Consider the following 18,057-nt stretch of genomic DNA (forward strand, 5'->3'; position numbering starts at 1 on the left):
TGAATAATTGACCGGTATGAGAGGCTGTGGAGAGACGGCCATTACTTGAGGTAAATATAACTGCATCTCAGAGATGATAGTCTAATACATCTTAATGATTCATAGAGTAGTAAATATAACTCCCTCCCAGGGATTATATACTAATACTGTTTAATAATTCAAGTTTTCAAAGGTCTGTGGCAGGACGTATTCAAACAAAGAGACAGTATATGTAGATATGAAGGGGCTGGAAACAAGTTACTGTTCAGTTTGAACTTCAGATAATACTGAGTCTCCTTGATTCCAAAGATGATTCACTGTCATGTTTTCTTTATGACTCGCAGAATATCTCAAATACAATATTCAGACAGTGTTTGTCATTTCAAAATTCTCTTTTTTAACGTCAGATTCATAATAACTTTTTGAAACACAAACAGGAAACTAAAATAAATAATGACTTGGCCTTAATGGTACCTTTAAAAAGAAACAAAAAAACATCTTGAACGAAGAATAAGAAGCGGGACTTGTGCGCCTAATGGAAATTCTACCTGCCTGTGCAGAGGTTCTTCTCCTCCCTCAGACTGTTCCCATTCAATTTGTTACTGCAGTCATGTCCATATCTAAATCCAAATATGTGGTTATAAACAAATAACATAACAAATTAAATCAAAGTTTACCTCTCCACCATTGGGCCCCTGAGGGCCTCGTGGGCCATGCTGTCCTGGGGGTCCCTGTGGAAAGAGAAATGAAATGTTTTTTAAATGGATGTCAGTAGAGACAACAAAGCAGTTTTCAGATACGAACTCCAGAGAATGTTCTCACAACTCGGTTCAGAGGTTTCCTTTCATACATGAACAGCACAGAAGGGGATTCTCATCTCAGGCGCATTCACAATAACGCGTAAATCTCCGGGGCGTTAAAGGTGAGGGGGGGTGCAGCAGGTGGTGGAAATACATAGAGTCTAAATTCTGCTCACGTGTTGTTTACAGCACATCGACTCCGACATTGGCCGTTATCACTACAAACTCTTGAGTTCTTTATCAGTGTCTTCTACGTGTGTGGCAACATCTCCTGCTGTTTTCTCTCATCAGCTGATTTCGGACACATTCTCCTGAGCTTTTACTTGGACGATGGCTGGAGAAACTGCGGAGAAGGTTCTCAGGCTCTTATGTGGAAATATGTGTCTGGAGATTCTAGAGAGTTCAGTGCATGTCTGAAAGCAGATTAACAATATGCTTCATTATTAAAATACACACAGAGATACAAACTGAATTTAAATTAGAGGTTGGCCTGTGCGTCTGAAATTAAATGGGAGTAAGAAGTCAGCCTATGGTGGATTGCTTATGCAGTGGCCCCAGTCTCTATGATCATTATCATTGTGACATGATGAAGACGTCCAGACAGGTCATTACCCTCGATATGACACAGGCTCTGATTCTTTCACATTTCCACCACCTACTCCCTCTCCCTTACTCTCGCTTATTAATAAGAAACCTCCAGCCTGTGATGTGCGAGAGCATATTCTCTCAACCACAGTGACGGCATGTGATTTGACTCTTCTGTGCCGCTCAAGAGAGCGCCGAGCAATTAATCCTAACTGTGCTCGGCTTCAATTTCAGTTGAGTAGATGTTGAGCTGTGCTCCGAATCCCTCTGAAGTCTTGTGCTGTAAAAACACTGAGACAGAGAAGACAGACGATCTGCCCAGAGAGGGGAAATACTCGAGCATTAGAGGGGAGAATTCTGTGATCCGCAGCGCTCACACATGTACGAAACTTATCCACTGAGTCCTCGGCATCTTTCCTCTCTCTCTCTCTCTCTCTCTCCTTCTCTCTCTCTCCATCTCTCGCTCTGTCACTCCTTCCCTCCTTTGTTTTGGTTCCATTTTGATGCGTTCCCTCCCTAATCTGGCTGTGGAGAAGAGGGGCTGTAGAGAATCTTGTTGAGCGTGTGTTCATGGTTGACAGCGTGGTGAGATGACTGTCACAAAGGAGGATGCTCATTAGACAGCCGAGGCTGAGGCTAATCTGATTAGCAGCTGTCACAGCGTCGTCCTGCTCACAATCAGCGCCCCGCCTCCTCCTTCCACTCGGCTGCTCCACTGCCTCCTTTCTGTCGCTGTCTCTCTCTTTCTATCTCTTCGTTTTTAAATCTTGTTCCTCCTTTACATGCAGGACCTTCCGTTGTCTATTTTGTCATTGACGCACGAGTTGAGATTGTTGAAAGGCTGAACAGGCTTTCTTTCTTTTCACCATCATTATTGTGGGTGTCAAAATATTGCAAAAACCAATGAAAAGACATAACACATGGTAACGGAGAGAGCAACAGGAGACCATGTGTTGTTGTTTTTTTACTTAAGGTTGTATTTTTTCATCACTAGCACAGTGACACACTATTTATAATGAGCAAGAGTGATATGATTGATAAGTTGCATCAAGTGAACTGCTAAGGACAGCTAGTTATGAGGGCTAATGGGGATGTTCACTTCCTGTTTGCAACATTAAAGCCCCAAAAAGAGCAGGCATCGCTCAGCTGTTGAACAGTGTCTTCATGTCATATGTCTGTATATACTGTTATCAATACCATTTATTGCACAGGTCACATCTACAATCAATTTAGAGTCTCTGACAAATAACCCCAATCTGCATCCCTTGGACCTTGTGAGGAAGCTGTCGTACCCTGAGAAAAAAACCCACAGACACGGGGAGAACATGTAAAGTGCACGCAGCCCATTACTGCTGCGAGTCACCGCGCTAACCCTGTATATGAAATATAATATTATCAACTGCATACAATGGAACTGTGCCATTTCCAGGGCCTTGATGTTCTGCACGCCTGCTCAGTAGCGTGACTTACGAGGATATTTATCTGGGTCAGAACCATCATTAACCTTTTTTTTGTTGAATCTCAGCATTTTCCTGATGTGAAAAGAAAAATTGTCTGCTTTTAAAGAAAAATGTCTATTCTTAGCCAACCTTAAAGTTCCCTCGGCTCCTAAACAGCTGGGAGTGTGAGTGTTGTCAAGGCTGCTGCGATGGAAATATACTGCTCTTCACTCTGGAATTTCTTTATCTGAATGAATTGATTCTCGTGTGTATAAGATTCATTGTGTTCAAGATCAAAACGATGGAAGGTTTTACTCTGAAGATCGGTGCGACTTATCAAGCACCAGAGCAAACTGAGCGCCACTCCCGAGGGTGGTAAACGTTAACGATTATCGGCGAAGGAAAAGGTTTTGTTCATGAGACGGAAACAAAGCAGCAGAATCAGCACAGACGGCGCTAACAAACTTAAATGTGGCTAATTAAAGTTTAATGAGCTGTGGTGGCTTGTCTGTGTCCCAGCTATAGTTCATAGGCTGCTGCTACCTTGGACCTGTACAATACTGTAATTACAGTGGCGTCGATCTGGGAACTGTGGGGAAAACCGGGTCAGAGAGAATCTCAGGAACATAATATTTTCTCTTCTTTGCTTTTAATTACAGCCGTTTGCTTCTATAATGGTCTATTCGAGTAATTCAATTCCCTCGTCTTGAGAAATAACAATTAAGCATGAAATTATTCTATTACAGTATGTGTCTCTAATATGAAGGCACTATGAGATGTATTCTCTAATACAGTGGAATCCAGTAATTATGTCATTATGTAGAACATCATATGTAATTGCAGAATAATATGATTATGTGTAATGTACTCCCATTTATATTAACATATTCGCTAATTGTTTTATTGGGGTATTGCCATTGTATTGGTGCCAGGGCTATTTTGTACAGTGAGTTATCCTTTTGACCTTGCCTGCGTTATACTGCATCTATTGCCTATTTAATCTGTGCATCACCTCCTTTGTCAAAATCAACTTCCACCTAATGATAACATTTAACATACACTAACACCTGGAACACCACACCCAAACCAGACTGGCATCCAGTAGAGCACATACCTCTGCAGAGGCCACTCATACATACCAGTCCCTTCCATAATAATAGAAGAAGAATCAAATAATAATTAAATAATTCAAATCAAGATCCAATAATTACTTTCTGGGAAATCAGTGAAAACGTTTTTTTCATTTTTTGAAAAGAAAGTGAAAAGAAATCCCTGTATCTGCCCCCTGATCCAGATCTGCATCAAAAGGAGTTCTTCGTTGGGTCATGCCCCATCGGTTCACAAAATTAGCTAACTCACAAACAAACAAACAAATGCAGATGAAAACATAACCTCCTTGGCCGAGGTAATATAAGACTAGCGCTGAAAAAACATATGCCACTATTACAAAATGTCTTGTCTAATTATCTCTGCACATTTGGTGACCTCACACCACAAGCCTGTGTATTCACAAACATAGCACAATGCCTCGGGAGTTTCCTACCCATAAACAAAACAGCATTTGCAACATATTCCAAATCTTTCTACAGAATAATCTATTGTTTTTCTACTGACTAATTCATAGATGTTTGATCCTGATCAAGGTCTTTGAATTTGTGGTAGAAATGTAGAAAAAGTAGAGGAAGAAGAGAAACATATTCAGAGAAAAGCTGAGACAAGTGATAATAAAGGAAAGTGCAAGATGTTGGAAAAGTGTTGTTGAGAACAGACTTTGACTCTGACACTGCACATCAGCAGTGGATTCGAGTTGAGTGTTGAATGTGCTGAGATAGCTGAGCGGTTCTCACCATCGAGCCAACGTGTCCGCTCTCCCCCTTCTCCCCTGGTAGTCCTGGCATTCCCTACAATTGCAGATATGTTGAGCAAGCAGTCTCAGGCATGGCATGGAAATAAATTGAGACTTAAGAATAAAGATACAGCCATTCTTGGAGTTGATAGTAATGTTCACCTGTAGTCCAGAAGGACCAGATGCCCCCTTAAAGCCTCTTTGTCCTTCATCTCCTTTCGCTCCGTTCATTCCCTGCTGCCCACGAGGACCTGGCTCACCATCTGCGCCCTGAGACATTCACAGACGGGTTAACACTCCACATACCAAGCTAACCTTTCATATGAAGAAATATCTTGATGCATTCTGAGTAATCACAACATACGGCTGGTCCTGACTGGCCGACAGGTCCTTGAATTCCAACAGGACCTGGGGGTCCCTGGAAAAGCACAGGAACAGTTAAATACACATAGACATGATTAAAACCATCTGCTAATTCCACCAGAGACTGCACTGGCCCAACAAAATTAATTACAAGTTATCTCAAACGGATTATCAGCCTCCTGGCGATGCAAAGTAACGATGTGATGTTGGAACAAAACGTTCATACTCACAGATTCTCCTTTGTCTCCTTTGCTGCCCTTCTGGCCTGGTCCTCCTGTTTCTCCCTATGGAGGAAAAAGCATGCACACATAAAGAAAGAGTCCAAAACAAGCATTTTACAGGAGTACTCCAGTTTATGCGGGTTGTCCAATGTAAACACCTTGTCTCCGTCTTCTCCTGGAGGTCCAGCAGGTCCTGCAGCTCCTGGCAGTCCTAGAGGTCCAACTTCCCCATCATGCCCAGCCGGGCCCACAGGCCCCTTTTCTCCCTGGGGAACAGATGGGAAAACAGAACACATTAAGCAAATGCTAAAATATTTATTATTCACATGTAACAGCATGACACATTGATTAATTGACATACCAGAGAGGAAAATCACATCCAAGCAAGCTGGCTTGATCACATTCATATTTTCTCTCTCTGTTTCTTTTACCTGCTGCTCCTTGTCTCATAATGAAATGTTCCCGAAGCCAGAGCACATGTTGTTTATATCCAATGGTGGCAGGTGCAGGTAGAGTACGTGTTAGTGGACATTGTTGTGGATAATTTGCAATGTTTCAAATCTTACCGGCTCGCCTTTCTCTCCCATCGGCCCAGCGGGACCCAGGCCACCGGACCGCCCCGGCTGCCCGATGGCGCCAGCCGACCCAGCGGGACCCCTCTCTCCAGTAGCACCCTGGAAATAAGAGGAGGCAGAGAGGTTAGGTGGCGATGTGACATGATTCACTTTTTGATTTAACGCCGTGGTCACGATCGCTGTTCACCATGGAAACAGCCTCCTGCTTCTTACGCCCTAGAATTCTACATCACATAAGCTGTGAGAGACCGAGGGATGTGATGTGAAGCAATTTCATAAAATCAGGCTTACAGTCGATCCAGCAATGCCAGGTAGACCCTCTCCTCCCTTCAGACCTGCAGGTCCCTGCAGAGACAGAGGCACAAACAGCCTTAACAATCAAGTGACAACCACATTCATTGTCACATTCAAGATAAACGATCAGTGACTTAATGTAGATCACAAATGCTGTAGGAAGCACAGCATCATCGCTGAGCCCATCATTTAAATACAATAGATACAATCAAGTAAAAACACTATAATATAGGGAATGAATGTGAGGATATGAGATGTATGGACTCTTGTGTTACCATGGCACCAGGTGTCCCTCTGCTCCCTCGGAAGCCTTGGAGCCCAGCAGGGCCACTTTTCCCGGCGGCTCCTGACGGTCCTGGGTCTCCCTGGAAACCACACATACACACTCATTTGATTAGATATAAGGCAAGTAGCCAGCAGACAGCAGGCTCCTTATGCAGTCATTAATCACATAAACCAGCAAGTCACACCAAAAAAGGAACATTTATCTTTTATGAGCCATAATACACTCAACACTGCAAGGTTCCCCCTGTTATTTATTAGCAAATTAGAGGATAGGATGAGACCCAGGAGATAAGATATTCAGACAGTGCTGAGAGTCCTTGGGCTTTATCTAGTATAACAGTAATAAGGTGATGCTGATAAGTGATTAGGATCCTGACATGACGTAAACCGCTCACCTTGGTACCCTCCTTTCCGGCAGCTCCCGGCAAACCATGCTCACCGGGCGGTCCTGGGGAACCTGGGTGGCCCCTGTCTCCAGTTGGCCCCGTCTCACCAGATTTGCCCTGACGACAAAAGAGTGCAACAGCCCTCACATCGCGGTTCATCAAAAACACGCTCTCTGAAATAAACAACTTCACAATCGACCCGTTTATCGTCGGCTGATCCTCCTACCTGTGGTCCGACGACACCGGGGGGGCCAGGGGGGCCGTTCTTGCCTTGGAAACCCTAAAGAACGAGAAAAAGTGACTCAGTCAAGTGTTGAATCAGAGGCAGGATGCAGTATCTCAGCACAGGGAGGGTGGTTTACTTGATTTAGTATCGACCGCTCTGACTTGAACTGAGGCGATTCAATGCTGGAGTCATAACTTTTGACTTGTTTACTGTGTCAACACATTCAGTAGATCATGTTTACTGTAGGTTAAAGCGCTGGTGTCCGACCTGAATGAGGAAAATGCCATAGACTAAAGATGTGTCTTTATTGGGAGTAAAGGTGACTCACTGGTTCGCCTCTCTGCCCTGGATGACCTGGTAATCCATCCTTTCCTGGTGGACCCTGTGAAGAAGGCAGTTTAATAGATCATTGTAATAATGTGAGCATGAATATAGGTGAGCATAAAATGTGGAATGAGGTCAAAATTAGCCACATTAAATCACAGGGTAAACACAACACGATGCATTAACTCACATTAGGGCCTTTAGTTCCTGTTTCGCCGTTTCTTCCCTGTGGTCCTTGGGGTCCCTGGAAGATAATAACACAGAAAACTCTGACCCAAACCCCAGATTGTGTTTTCTGGTGCTTGCCCTAAACTGATTTATGAGACTGTGACGCCAAGATTGCTTCTCAGGCTTGACATCTATAAGGTCTTACGTAGACACTGTGTGCACGCCATAATCGGAGAGTCCTAATGTTACCTGTTCTCCGGGGGATCCTGGAGTACCATCTTGCCCAGAAGAACCCTACCAGGTGGACAAGACAAATACAAACAGTTACTGTACGAACAACAGGAGCCACTCAAACAATTTTTAGCTTTCTGCCCGGACAGCAAATCTTCAGCTTCCCCAGGCTGGTCTTTCAGGGTGAGCGTGTGAACCGAAGCGTCCCCTGCCAAACAGAAGCTTCTCTCGACACCAGATGGCCTGTCATCTAGAAGGGAACAACAACCGGCTCTGGTACGCGGGCGGCGCATTCATTAATACTTTATGAGAAAGCCAGGTGTGTGTCTGTGTTTGTGCAACCGTATGTGAATATGTCTTTGTTTATGTTTGGATATATGTGTGTGTGTGTGTGTGTGTGCATGTGCATGTCAGCCTCAGCTCACCTTTTCTCCAGGCTTTCCAGTGGGTCCCTTTGCTCCTCTTCCCCCTCGGGCTCCCTGTTGGAAAACAAACAAGACTCTGATTAGCACATGCGTAACTCGTATGTCGGTGGAGGATAAATGATGTGAGAACAGTGATGCAACAGCGTGCCTCAGTCCCATGAGTGGTGGTGCAGCGATGGCAACTGATCAGAGCAAATACAGTTTTGTGGTGACTGCACTTTTTGTGTACTTACATTTGCACCCCTTTGGCCGCCAGAACCTGGCTCACCAGCTGGACCCTGCGTTATAGAGGTTAACGGTTATTTAGTCAACATACACTGCAGAAGTGAGAATATGATGTGCGTTCAAATGTCAGTATAGTCCTCACCCTTCGTCCTTTCTCTCCCAGGACCCCCGCCATACCAAGGAAGCCAAGTGATCCCTGAAGACACACGTAGAGGTTAATCGGCCTCAGCCTTCCATTCATCACGCATCACCCCCAACGTCTCATTAACGTATAATTAACCACTGTATCAAATTAAAGCAAATCTAATCCGCGAGCCCAACACAGCCTTAAACACACCATTCATCAACATGTAATGAATTGGTGTCACTAATGAACTATTAATAAAATAGCCTTTTTTTTTTTTAATAAGCCATTTATCATCCCTTATTTTTAATCAGACGGGAAACAGTCCAGTCAAAGCTCTGATAAAAGGAACCAGAGGACACATTAACTGATCATAACAGCCCATCAATGTTAAATCACCTTAGGACCTTGTCTCCCCGGGTATCCTGGCAATCCAGGCACGCCAAGTTTACCCTGCAAGGAGCAGCAGGAAAAGAGGGGGAGGAAGAAATAATCCAGAGAAATATTAAATGTTTATGACACACTGCTGACTATGCATGAACCAATACAGCAGGATATCACCAAATGAATGCTTATAGTAATGACAGAAAGATTAAATGCTTCAACATGCGCTCTGGTTCAGCGGAAGTTTTGCTTTTAAGAGTCGGCGGCAACCAGATGTAATGAATGTTGAGTGATTTTCAGTTAATAATAAGTGAATTAACCTGTACTACCTAATATTATAATGTCTGTAGCAGGATGATGCAGGTATATATAAGATATTCTATAACATGCAGCCTATTTGATCCCATAGGCTTCCTCATTTGTGTCCTCATTTGGTCTTGCAGTGTAATTAAAAATCACCTTTTCGCCAGCGATCCCCAGAGCCCCTGCTTCTCCCAAGAGCCCGGCTTGGCCCTTCAGCCCCTCCAGTCCGTCCTCTCCACGAGCACCCAGGGCGCCATTATCGCCCTAAAGTGAAGAATGAGCATAGCAGAGAAATTAATGTTTTATTTCCACTCTGATGGAGAATAACGGAGATGATTTGAGTCTGCTCTCACCCTGTCTCCCTTGAGCCCCATGTCACCCTTGAACCCAGGGAAGCCATCTTCACCCTGTGACACATCGAGGAGAGATGGTGTTTTATTAACGATCTTTAGGGATACGTAGCACCACTACTTTGTATTTCATCAAGTCTTAAGTAACAAACCACAGTTTGATGAGCAGTCGAGCCAAGCATTTTACTCACCTTCTCTCCTTTGCCTCCTTTAAGACCCCTAATTCCATCTGCTCCCTGTGAAACGTGGGGGAAAATAAGTCATTTAGCAACAATCCAATATCCCTGACAAGCCCACCAAGAAAAGACTCCGGACTCCGAAAAATCACTGGTTGCTTGTATTTCTAGGAGTAACCCATCTAGAATCACCAAAATGATTCATAAGTGTGTATTGATTTTCTCTTGACCTAACATTGCTCTGTTATTGAGCAGTTATTGAACTTACATCCTTGTCACACTAATGACTGCCGTCAAGGTCGGGGTTTCTCTGAAGGATGTCGAGCCCAAAAAAAACCCCGCTAAGCAGAATGCCATTTAAAAACTCCACTTTTATTCCTCAATGCCAAAAAGACCACTTAAGTCTGAATGCTTCACTCGTGTCTGACCATCTAATGTTCCTCAGCAGTCCCCTTGAGAAGCGGTGCTTTCCCTCCACCTGTCGCCCGTCAGTCATACACTCGAGCACGTGTCAGTCACAGGAAAGAAGGAACTATCTCAATGGGCTTTACTCCCGGGATCACGATGTGTTTATGTCTCACCTTGACTCCGCGGGTCCCCGGGTACCCGATAGGTCCGTGAGCGCCTATTAAACCCTGCATGAAAGAATGGCAGAACAGCAGGATTTTACAGCTTTAGCAACCAGCAGTGAACAAAAATGCATTTCTCTGTGCGCATATGAATGAGCGATGCACTCAGTGACTTGGCCCTATCATTTTTCTGTCAGAAAGAGATAAAAGAAATGTGATTATAATAAACAGGGTGAGCCTTGTTGTGGCCTAATGTGAGCGAGTGCACAGTTCCAGTCTCTTATAAGAATAACAGCATGATACTGTAGTTTTCATATATATTGTTATGACACTAATGTAGACCAGCCTCAGATAGTTAGTTACCCACTTGGATTCCTTTCTCTCCCGCGGGGCCTTCTCTTCCTGGGTGACCCTGAAGCAGGAAAACATGAATCAAATTTGACTTTGCTGCTGCAAATAAATCATTGTAGTATCACTCCTTGACTGAGATTTGTGAATGCACCGGAACGATGAAAGGAAACCCCAGTGGCAGTGAGAGCGAATAAAGATAAAATAAGAAATAAAGATATCATCGGGCATCAGTGCTCCCCTAGTGGCAAACAGCAGAAAGCTTCAGGTGGAACATTTTATCCTCTTGCTCCAGGGTTGTATATGTGTGTTTATAAACATGTGTGTACATACATGTGTGTAGTTATCGTGTGGTGTATTCAGTCTTTTACTTGTATAGTTATATATGTACATAAGTTTGAACCGTTTTCTCAAGAAACCTTCAATGAATGAGGAAGTACCCGTATCAAAATGCAGACAATTACATTCTCTATTTATAAGTACATAGATACTACATGCACTTTAATGTTTTTCCCTACTATTGTATGCATTCATGTAGTGTTTGTGTGTCTGTGTTTACTTACAGGAGGTCCATCAATGCCTGCCAGTCCCAGCATGCCTTGTTTCCCCTGGGGACCCTGCACAGGACAGAAGGATGCATGAATACCGTGATGAAGCCGAACAACTAGGTTCCTCCCTATGAGACCAAATTCCCCTCCTTGCTGCACCCCCACCAAGCATTGTATTTATGAGTAAGTCCATTTTGTTTATTTATTTCTGTGATCAGTGCAGCCGTGTGAAGTGCACCGGTCATCCCCGTCCCCGGTGTCTGTTATGCCTGAGTGTGTTTCTTGCGTATTGATTTCCTGTCTAGCCTTGTCTCGTCTGAATCGGAGCCAGAAGTGGCTGGTTTGTACTGTCCTGCTCACACAGCCCCCCCCCCCCCCGGGTATGTGATGACAGAGGTCACGGGGTCACAGCTCTAATTCTGAAATTAAGTGAGAGACACAGCTACCTACCTTCTCTCCTGGCAATCCGATGGGACCCTGAGGACCAGTCAAGCCCTGGACCAAAACAAAGCATCAATCAGGTTAAGTGTCACAAGACTCGGAGAAGGTCTGAGAGCTAAGGAGAGATGACATGTGTGGACGGAGGAGTCACGAGCGATGTGTGTGGACATGTGTCAGCTGGTGTTTGGCATTAGATGGTTGACATGCTGGGAAAGTGAAAATATGATTCAGTCTTTTTTGGATGACTGTAATGTAATGTCAACATTTTAAAAATTATATTTAGTTGCTACGGGATAAAAAACCTTGTTTCTTCGAAAACAAATAACAACAATTTTTGAAACCTTTGCTAGTCCTCTTTATAAAAGCCTTGTATGAGAGAGACCGGATGTGTTTATGCAACTGAATGTTTGCAAGTGGTTGTGCATTATATATAATAATATATATATTAGGGCTGGGCAAGTAAAACTCGTTTTCATCGAGTTAACTCAAGTGATGAGTTAACTCGATTGTTTATCCGCCAATTATTTTCTTTTTTCCTGTTCTGCAGCAGTCAGCAACAGACTTTCACAAAATAAAAGCCTGACTTTCACAATAAAACAATAAATAATCAAACCTGAGTTAATGCGAGATAAAATAATTAATCGAGTTAACTCATCACTTGACTTAACTCGATTAAAACGAGTTAACTTGCCCAGCCCTAATATATATACAATAAGAAGCGTAAATACTGTCATGGTGTTTTTCACTCAGCACTACCTGTACTCCTGGATTTCCCTGTTGACCTGGGGACCCTAAATCTCCAGGCGGACCCTGAGAAGAAGAAACACTTAATCACAGTCATGATTTTGGCCTCAGGTTGATCATCACATGACTGTTTGACAAGGTAATTACAAAGCCCGACTGATGAAGGTAACAGGACTCACCAGGTTGCCCTTAGAGCCTTGTACTCCATCAGTTCCACCAATACCCTAAAAAAAAAAAAAAGGAACACATACAAGATGTCAGAAAATACTGGAGCAAAAAACAAAAAGTTTGATGAAGAAAAGAGGCAGATCAGCCTTGTTTATCTTCAGTGGTGTATTGATGGTTGCATGCACCAGAGCACCCTTCATAGAGTTGAAGAGACTGAAGAGCTCTGATCCTGTTATCAAGGCGATGTTGACTTACTGGTTGGCCAGGTGGGCCAGGTGCCCCCCTCGGCCCAACAAGACCCCGAGGACCCTGGAGACAAAACACAGCAAATAGTCAGCAGCCAACCTGCATTCATGATGAGACGAGGTGAGTGTGGAATACTAAATCATAAATCATATAAAAGAGACGCAGAGAGAGAGAGAAAAACGGTGAGAGACAGAATGTGTGTGTGTGTCTTTGTGTGTTTGTGTGTGTACTCATCTGGTTTTGTATGTGCTAGCTACAGAGAGTGTGCTAGTTTGTGCTTGTGCGAGCGTGTATGTGTGCTCTGTTTTTGTCAGCCTCCCTCTTTGTAGGCTGGCCAAGCCACCTGTTCCAAAGCCACATCTGTGATCTCCTGGGATGTGATTGATATGGAAATATAATCATTCAGGCCAGGATTTTATCTCTTCCCTCTCCGAATCCATCTCTTCCCTCTTCCCTCTCTTATCTCGTTCGCCACCGACCAAATTTCTGTCTTGAGTCGGTCTTGCGCTTTCTCGCTTTTCCCATCGCTCCCTTTCTCGCATCGAAGCAGCCAACTCGTCTCCTTTCCCGTGTCTTTGTTGTTTAACGCAGCTTCCCTAACATGTCTGATGGAGTCCTGCTGAGCCAGAACCTCACCCACCAATAGAAAGAGAGTGATAACTACATAATTAACCAGTATCCTCCATAAAGACACATAGAAAAACCAGCTTTTTCTGAAATGTGCTGTTGAGATCTAGGTTTTCTCTAAATAATCCAAACTGCAAGTCTGCAAGTAAAATCTCTGTGACCGATTGTACATATACCTGGATGCTGTGCCATTTGTATAGAGGGAGCAGTGGAAGTATTGCATTAATGAGGTTGCGTCAAAGTTTTTCACTGCGGCTAAATGTGGATTTTGTATTTTGGGAAGTTTGTCTGTAAGATGCCGGATAAAACGCCTGCTTGAGCTTCAATCCAGTGATCTCCTACAATCCCCTGCTGCAGAAATCACTTGTTCCAGTGATTCTGCACTGTGGAAATAAGGCAAAGTTCTGACAAAGCGAACTTGATAAATGCATCTTTTAACATTAAATATTCTTAGTGTTGAGAAACGGTAGACGTGATATATTTCAATGTAGAGGTGCGTCAATATGTGTGTGTTTATTCTTCTGCATGTGGTTACTTACAGATTCGCCCGGTTGCCCTCCTGGCCCCACAGGTCCATTGGATCCCTAAAGCAACGAAGAAGGAAACGGATTCAACACATACATCTCATGCATGTCTCTGAGTAAACCCCAGGGAGGATACATTCATATCCCCACAGACGTAATCCGCGAAAATAGCTCATTAAAGAAATTCACTGCCTGACAGATAAGGCTCAACTATCTTCGAGCAAAGACTAATAGACTCGCTCTTTTAAACTTCACCCGCCCGCATGTGTAGAAAGATAACATCTTGACAGAGCTGCTATCTTTCATATTTTCAATTTGATGTCATGGATGCACCGCCTGGCTTTCATGTCTTTGCAAATGCAAACCTTGATACTGAATGAACTCGGGCCAGCATAGCAGAAATTAAAAATTCAGGAGTTTGTGACTCGATTTCAGCAAAAAACTGCTTTGATCTGTGCCGCTAAATTGTTTGCAGAATTGATTTGTTGATGTGGAAAGGATTTCCCTCTTAACCTTGTGATGAGGACAAAGCAGTGTTACGTCGTTGTTTGTTGCGAGTAAATATGAGAAGCGTCTGTGCACTCACCTTTTCTCCAGACTCCCCGGCAGGCCCGTGCAGACCCTGCTTTCCTCTGTCGCCCTACAAGAGAAAAGCATTAGCCACAGGCCTCAAGATATTTAGGTCTTTTCTGTTTATTGCAGCGCAACATCAAGCAGATGCTTTGTCGTGTGCACTGTCATCACAGAAATCACAACGATCATCACGATCATAATATGCAAATAAACATCTGCTATATGATGTGTAAGGTTTTCGTGCATGCCGCATTAGCGTGTTAGTGTCTGAATGACTATATAAATACGGTGACATGTCAAATTACCAAATCCAACTTACTCTGTGTCCCTTGTTTCCTGGGATACCTGGCAGGCCGTCAAAGCCCCTGTCACCCTGAGAAGTAATAGAGAAGCATTAAACCTTGAAACCCACACACGCATACGGTAATGTGTAAACATTAGCAGAATTGTACTGAAAGTCTTCCCTGGCAGAGCCTCCCATCTGCTGTGAGTGTGGGTCTGGGAGAGGGAGCTCTCAGATTAGCTGTAGGTCTGCTAAAATGCTGCTTTGACTGATAAAGACTCCGCTGTTCTGTCAGCGCGGCATCAGGGGAGTCTGATTTATTTACTAAGCTCTTCCTGCAGCTGTTAGGCATTGAGTTGCTTCATTGTCAATACTTATAATAAGCTGTGGGCTGCTGGATACCTCAAGGCTTACACATGCAAGTGCAGATAGTTTATCGGACAAGACCTTGCTGCCTACATACGTGTGATATTCAAAACTAACATCGGTTAAATAGTTTGACAACTGACACAAATATAAAGCAACTCTAGGGTCAAAATGTGAAATAAGGATGTCAATACTTTACTGGAGCAAAATTCTGTGAGTTCTTATTGCAGCTCATTTAGATGAGGCAAGATTTGGAAACCTGAATCTGGCTCAATGAACGTGGTCGGCTTGTCGGAGTGGCCAGCAAAGTTATAATTATTCTAACCTCTATGTCTCCGTCACAACTTGGGGAAGCTCCAAGCGAGTCCTTCATCCTTCATTTCCTACACTGGACTAAAAAATTCAAAATCTCCCATGTCTGTACAGCAGCTAATATGATTAATTTGCACAAATTGTGCTACTAGCGTTCTTTTTCTTGCACTTGACTTTGGCTGATCTCCCTCAGTGTACGTGTGTTTCTTGTCCCTGTCATCTGTCATGCATTTGTTTTTAATATTGGATTCATGACGGCTTGTATGAGTTTCTTAACGCCCTGCTGCAAACCAATTTCCCTCAGATGGGATGGTAAATTTGATTATATTCATTTCTACAAGGCAGTGCAGTGAGAAGTCACAAAGCTCACCTTAGAGCCGGTTTCACCTGGAGCACCGCGACCTCCATCCACTCCTGCACGGCCCTAAGAGATGCAAAATCCAGGTAAAAATAGTTTCTGCTTCTCAGTACATCGGGACACAGCCTTGTTTTACACAACATGCAGATACAGAGGTTTTTACAGCATGGACACCTGCAGTGCTCAAGAAATCTCTCACCCTTTTTCCAGGCTTTCCATTAATTCCAGTAGGGCCCGGTAACCCACGTGTTCCCTGTGTAAGGAGGCGAGAGAGCCGGACAAATCGAGAAAAAAAGGGTGTAAAAAGGAAAGCCAGAGGACAGAAGGAAATCAATAGTGTAAAAAACAGAGTGGTATGACTGAAGGTTGCAGTGAGGTGGAAATAACGTGTGGTCTTACAGAAGGGCCACTGTCTCCGAAGTCTCCTTTCAGCCCAGACGACCCTGGAAGACCCTACAAAAACAACAAGCCATTAAAGCACAACATGATGACTCTTCACTCACCAAAAAAGGAAAAATACAGATGAGCTAAGAAAATCCTAAAAATCGGTTCATTTTTTCAACCCTCCAGTGATTTTTCTTTTTTCTTTTCCATGAATGAGGGCAGATTCTATGAGACACTGAGCATGCATAATGATGAGGTTGGGCTGGGGAGAGAGTAGAGCATGTGCCTGGTCAGCCAGAATGGGAAGCTGAGGTTAAAGGTCGCAGGAGCCCTTGAGGTTTGATGCAAATTTGGTCGAGGACGGAGGAAAGCCTTACCTGTGGGCCCGACCGCCCTGCGAGACCCATTGCACCTGGAGGTCCCTTCAGTGACAGCTGGAGAAAATAAAAAGCACAACGGAATGTTCTCTACACTGCACAAGGGGCTTTTAATATGAATGAAATGGCAAAGTCACTCATGATATAACACAGCAAGATGACAACAAGGTTCAGATTTGTGTAGCATGTACCTGGGCCTGTTGCATGATGGCTTGTGCCTGAGCCTCCTGGGGAGACACCACTGGTCCCTTCTGAGAATCACCTCCATACTGGAACTGGAGGCATTGAAAAAGGACGAGTCAGTTCCCATTGCAGGATCTCCCAGTTGTAATGAAGTTCAATCACACAGCCCCCCCTTGTGGCCATGCCACTACACCACACCCGGGAAAAGGTGTGGTATGTGTGTGTTTGTACAGTGCATGAGCATGAGCATGCATGAGTGGGCTTTAAGGTCTCACTGGTAGCATCAGCAGGGTCCCTGGAGGACCTGGAATCCCATCAACCCCAGCAAGACCAGGACGTCCAGGGGGACCCTGAAGAGAGAGGACAGGGATAAGCATTGACAAACAGCTCTACTCACCTCTCCTGCAGCAGTGGGGAATACATGAAGGATTGAACGTGAATACAAACAATTCCTACAGATCTGTGTAAAGCCAGTGTTGGAGCAGACTGTGCAACGACACCCTCTGATACATTAGAGGATTGCCCTGTGCTACAAGAAGTAATCATAGATATATTACTAATAGAGTGAAGAGGAAACAGGGATTTACAAAGGAGAACAGACTGGTTGGTGAGGGGTTCATCTTACAGCAAGAGAATGACCCCAAATAGAAAAGAATAAGGTGGAAGCTTCAAACAATAGAAGATCAACACAGTCTCCAGATCCTCTACATGAGCTGGACATTTCCACTGAGGGAGATAAACTTCATTTCAATTATAATTTATATTACAGTTTACATTCAGTTCTCCTTTATTAATTTCTGCTATATTCACCATCGCTGCATCTTATTTAAAACATGTTATCTCTGGGAATAACTTGTGTTTGTTATGTGAACTGAATGCGTGTAAAGCATGAATATGATGAACTAGCACGGGGATCTGCAATCATAACCTCTGTAGTGTCCTCATTGGAGTGTGTTCCATTGTGATGACTCACACAAGCATCCCACACACACACACACACACACACACACACAAAATAAGAAAATGAGGTCAAACATGTGTGAGTCACTATGCGTCCCTGATGTCCAGCAGGTTCAGGTCAGTGAACCAGGGCAAAATGTCCGCAGTGATTCAGCTCTGTCCCTCGTACGGCTCTGTCCCTCGTACGGCTCTGTCCCTCGTACGGCTCTGTCCCTCGTACGGCTCTGTCCCTCGTACAGCTCGGTCCCTCGTACGGCTCTCTCCCTCGTACGGCTCTGTCCCTCGTACGGCTCTGTCCCTCGTACGGCTCTGTCCCTCGTACGGCTCTGTCCCTCGT

General features: G+C 44.0%; 1 protein-coding gene across 1 annotated transcript in view; it reads right to left on the reverse strand.

The window, feature by feature from the left end:
- The window catches only part of col5a3a (collagen, type V, alpha 3a), a 54,364-nt gene that overhangs the window by 11,501 nt on the left and 24,806 nt on the right, over nucleotides 1-18,057 (reverse strand). The window contains exons 12-48 of the mRNA XM_061089923.1: nucleotides 17,036-17,110; nucleotides 16,769-16,852; nucleotides 16,578-16,634; nucleotides 16,216-16,269; nucleotides 16,016-16,069; nucleotides 15,829-15,882; nucleotides 14,817-14,870; nucleotides 14,511-14,564; nucleotides 13,940-13,984; nucleotides 12,783-12,836; nucleotides 12,539-12,583; nucleotides 12,372-12,425; nucleotides 11,625-11,669; nucleotides 11,190-11,243; nucleotides 10,646-10,690; nucleotides 10,291-10,344; nucleotides 9,725-9,769; nucleotides 9,537-9,590; nucleotides 9,340-9,447; nucleotides 8,896-8,949; nucleotides 8,515-8,568; nucleotides 8,381-8,425; nucleotides 8,148-8,201; nucleotides 7,741-7,785; nucleotides 7,514-7,567; nucleotides 7,328-7,381; nucleotides 7,000-7,053; nucleotides 6,783-6,890; nucleotides 6,378-6,467; nucleotides 6,100-6,153; nucleotides 5,800-5,907; nucleotides 5,392-5,499; nucleotides 5,243-5,296; nucleotides 5,014-5,067; nucleotides 4,812-4,919; nucleotides 4,651-4,704; nucleotides 657-710 (exon numbers count right to left, since the gene is read on the reverse strand). Of these exons, the coding sequence (XP_060945906.1) occupies nucleotides 657-710; nucleotides 4,651-4,704; nucleotides 4,812-4,919; nucleotides 5,014-5,067; nucleotides 5,243-5,296; nucleotides 5,392-5,499; nucleotides 5,800-5,907; nucleotides 6,100-6,153; nucleotides 6,378-6,467; nucleotides 6,783-6,890; nucleotides 7,000-7,053; nucleotides 7,328-7,381; nucleotides 7,514-7,567; nucleotides 7,741-7,785; nucleotides 8,148-8,201; nucleotides 8,381-8,425; nucleotides 8,515-8,568; nucleotides 8,896-8,949; nucleotides 9,340-9,447; nucleotides 9,537-9,590; nucleotides 9,725-9,769; nucleotides 10,291-10,344; nucleotides 10,646-10,690; nucleotides 11,190-11,243; nucleotides 11,625-11,669; nucleotides 12,372-12,425; nucleotides 12,539-12,583; nucleotides 12,783-12,836; nucleotides 13,940-13,984; nucleotides 14,511-14,564; nucleotides 14,817-14,870; nucleotides 15,829-15,882; nucleotides 16,016-16,069; nucleotides 16,216-16,269; nucleotides 16,578-16,634; nucleotides 16,769-16,852; nucleotides 17,036-17,110 (2,295 nt within the window). The remainder of the gene's footprint in view (nucleotides 1-656; nucleotides 711-4,650; nucleotides 4,705-4,811; nucleotides 4,920-5,013; nucleotides 5,068-5,242; nucleotides 5,297-5,391; nucleotides 5,500-5,799; nucleotides 5,908-6,099; nucleotides 6,154-6,377; nucleotides 6,468-6,782; nucleotides 6,891-6,999; nucleotides 7,054-7,327; nucleotides 7,382-7,513; nucleotides 7,568-7,740; nucleotides 7,786-8,147; nucleotides 8,202-8,380; nucleotides 8,426-8,514; nucleotides 8,569-8,895; nucleotides 8,950-9,339; nucleotides 9,448-9,536; nucleotides 9,591-9,724; nucleotides 9,770-10,290; nucleotides 10,345-10,645; nucleotides 10,691-11,189; nucleotides 11,244-11,624; nucleotides 11,670-12,371; nucleotides 12,426-12,538; nucleotides 12,584-12,782; nucleotides 12,837-13,939; nucleotides 13,985-14,510; nucleotides 14,565-14,816; nucleotides 14,871-15,828; nucleotides 15,883-16,015; nucleotides 16,070-16,215; nucleotides 16,270-16,577; nucleotides 16,635-16,768; nucleotides 16,853-17,035; nucleotides 17,111-18,057) is intronic.

This window comes from Limanda limanda, chromosome 17 (genome assembly GCF_963576545.1).
Source record: "Limanda limanda chromosome 17, fLimLim1.1, whole genome shotgun sequence".
In the NCBI taxonomy this organism is placed as follows: Eukaryota; Metazoa; Chordata; class Actinopteri; order Pleuronectiformes; family Pleuronectidae; genus Limanda; species Limanda limanda.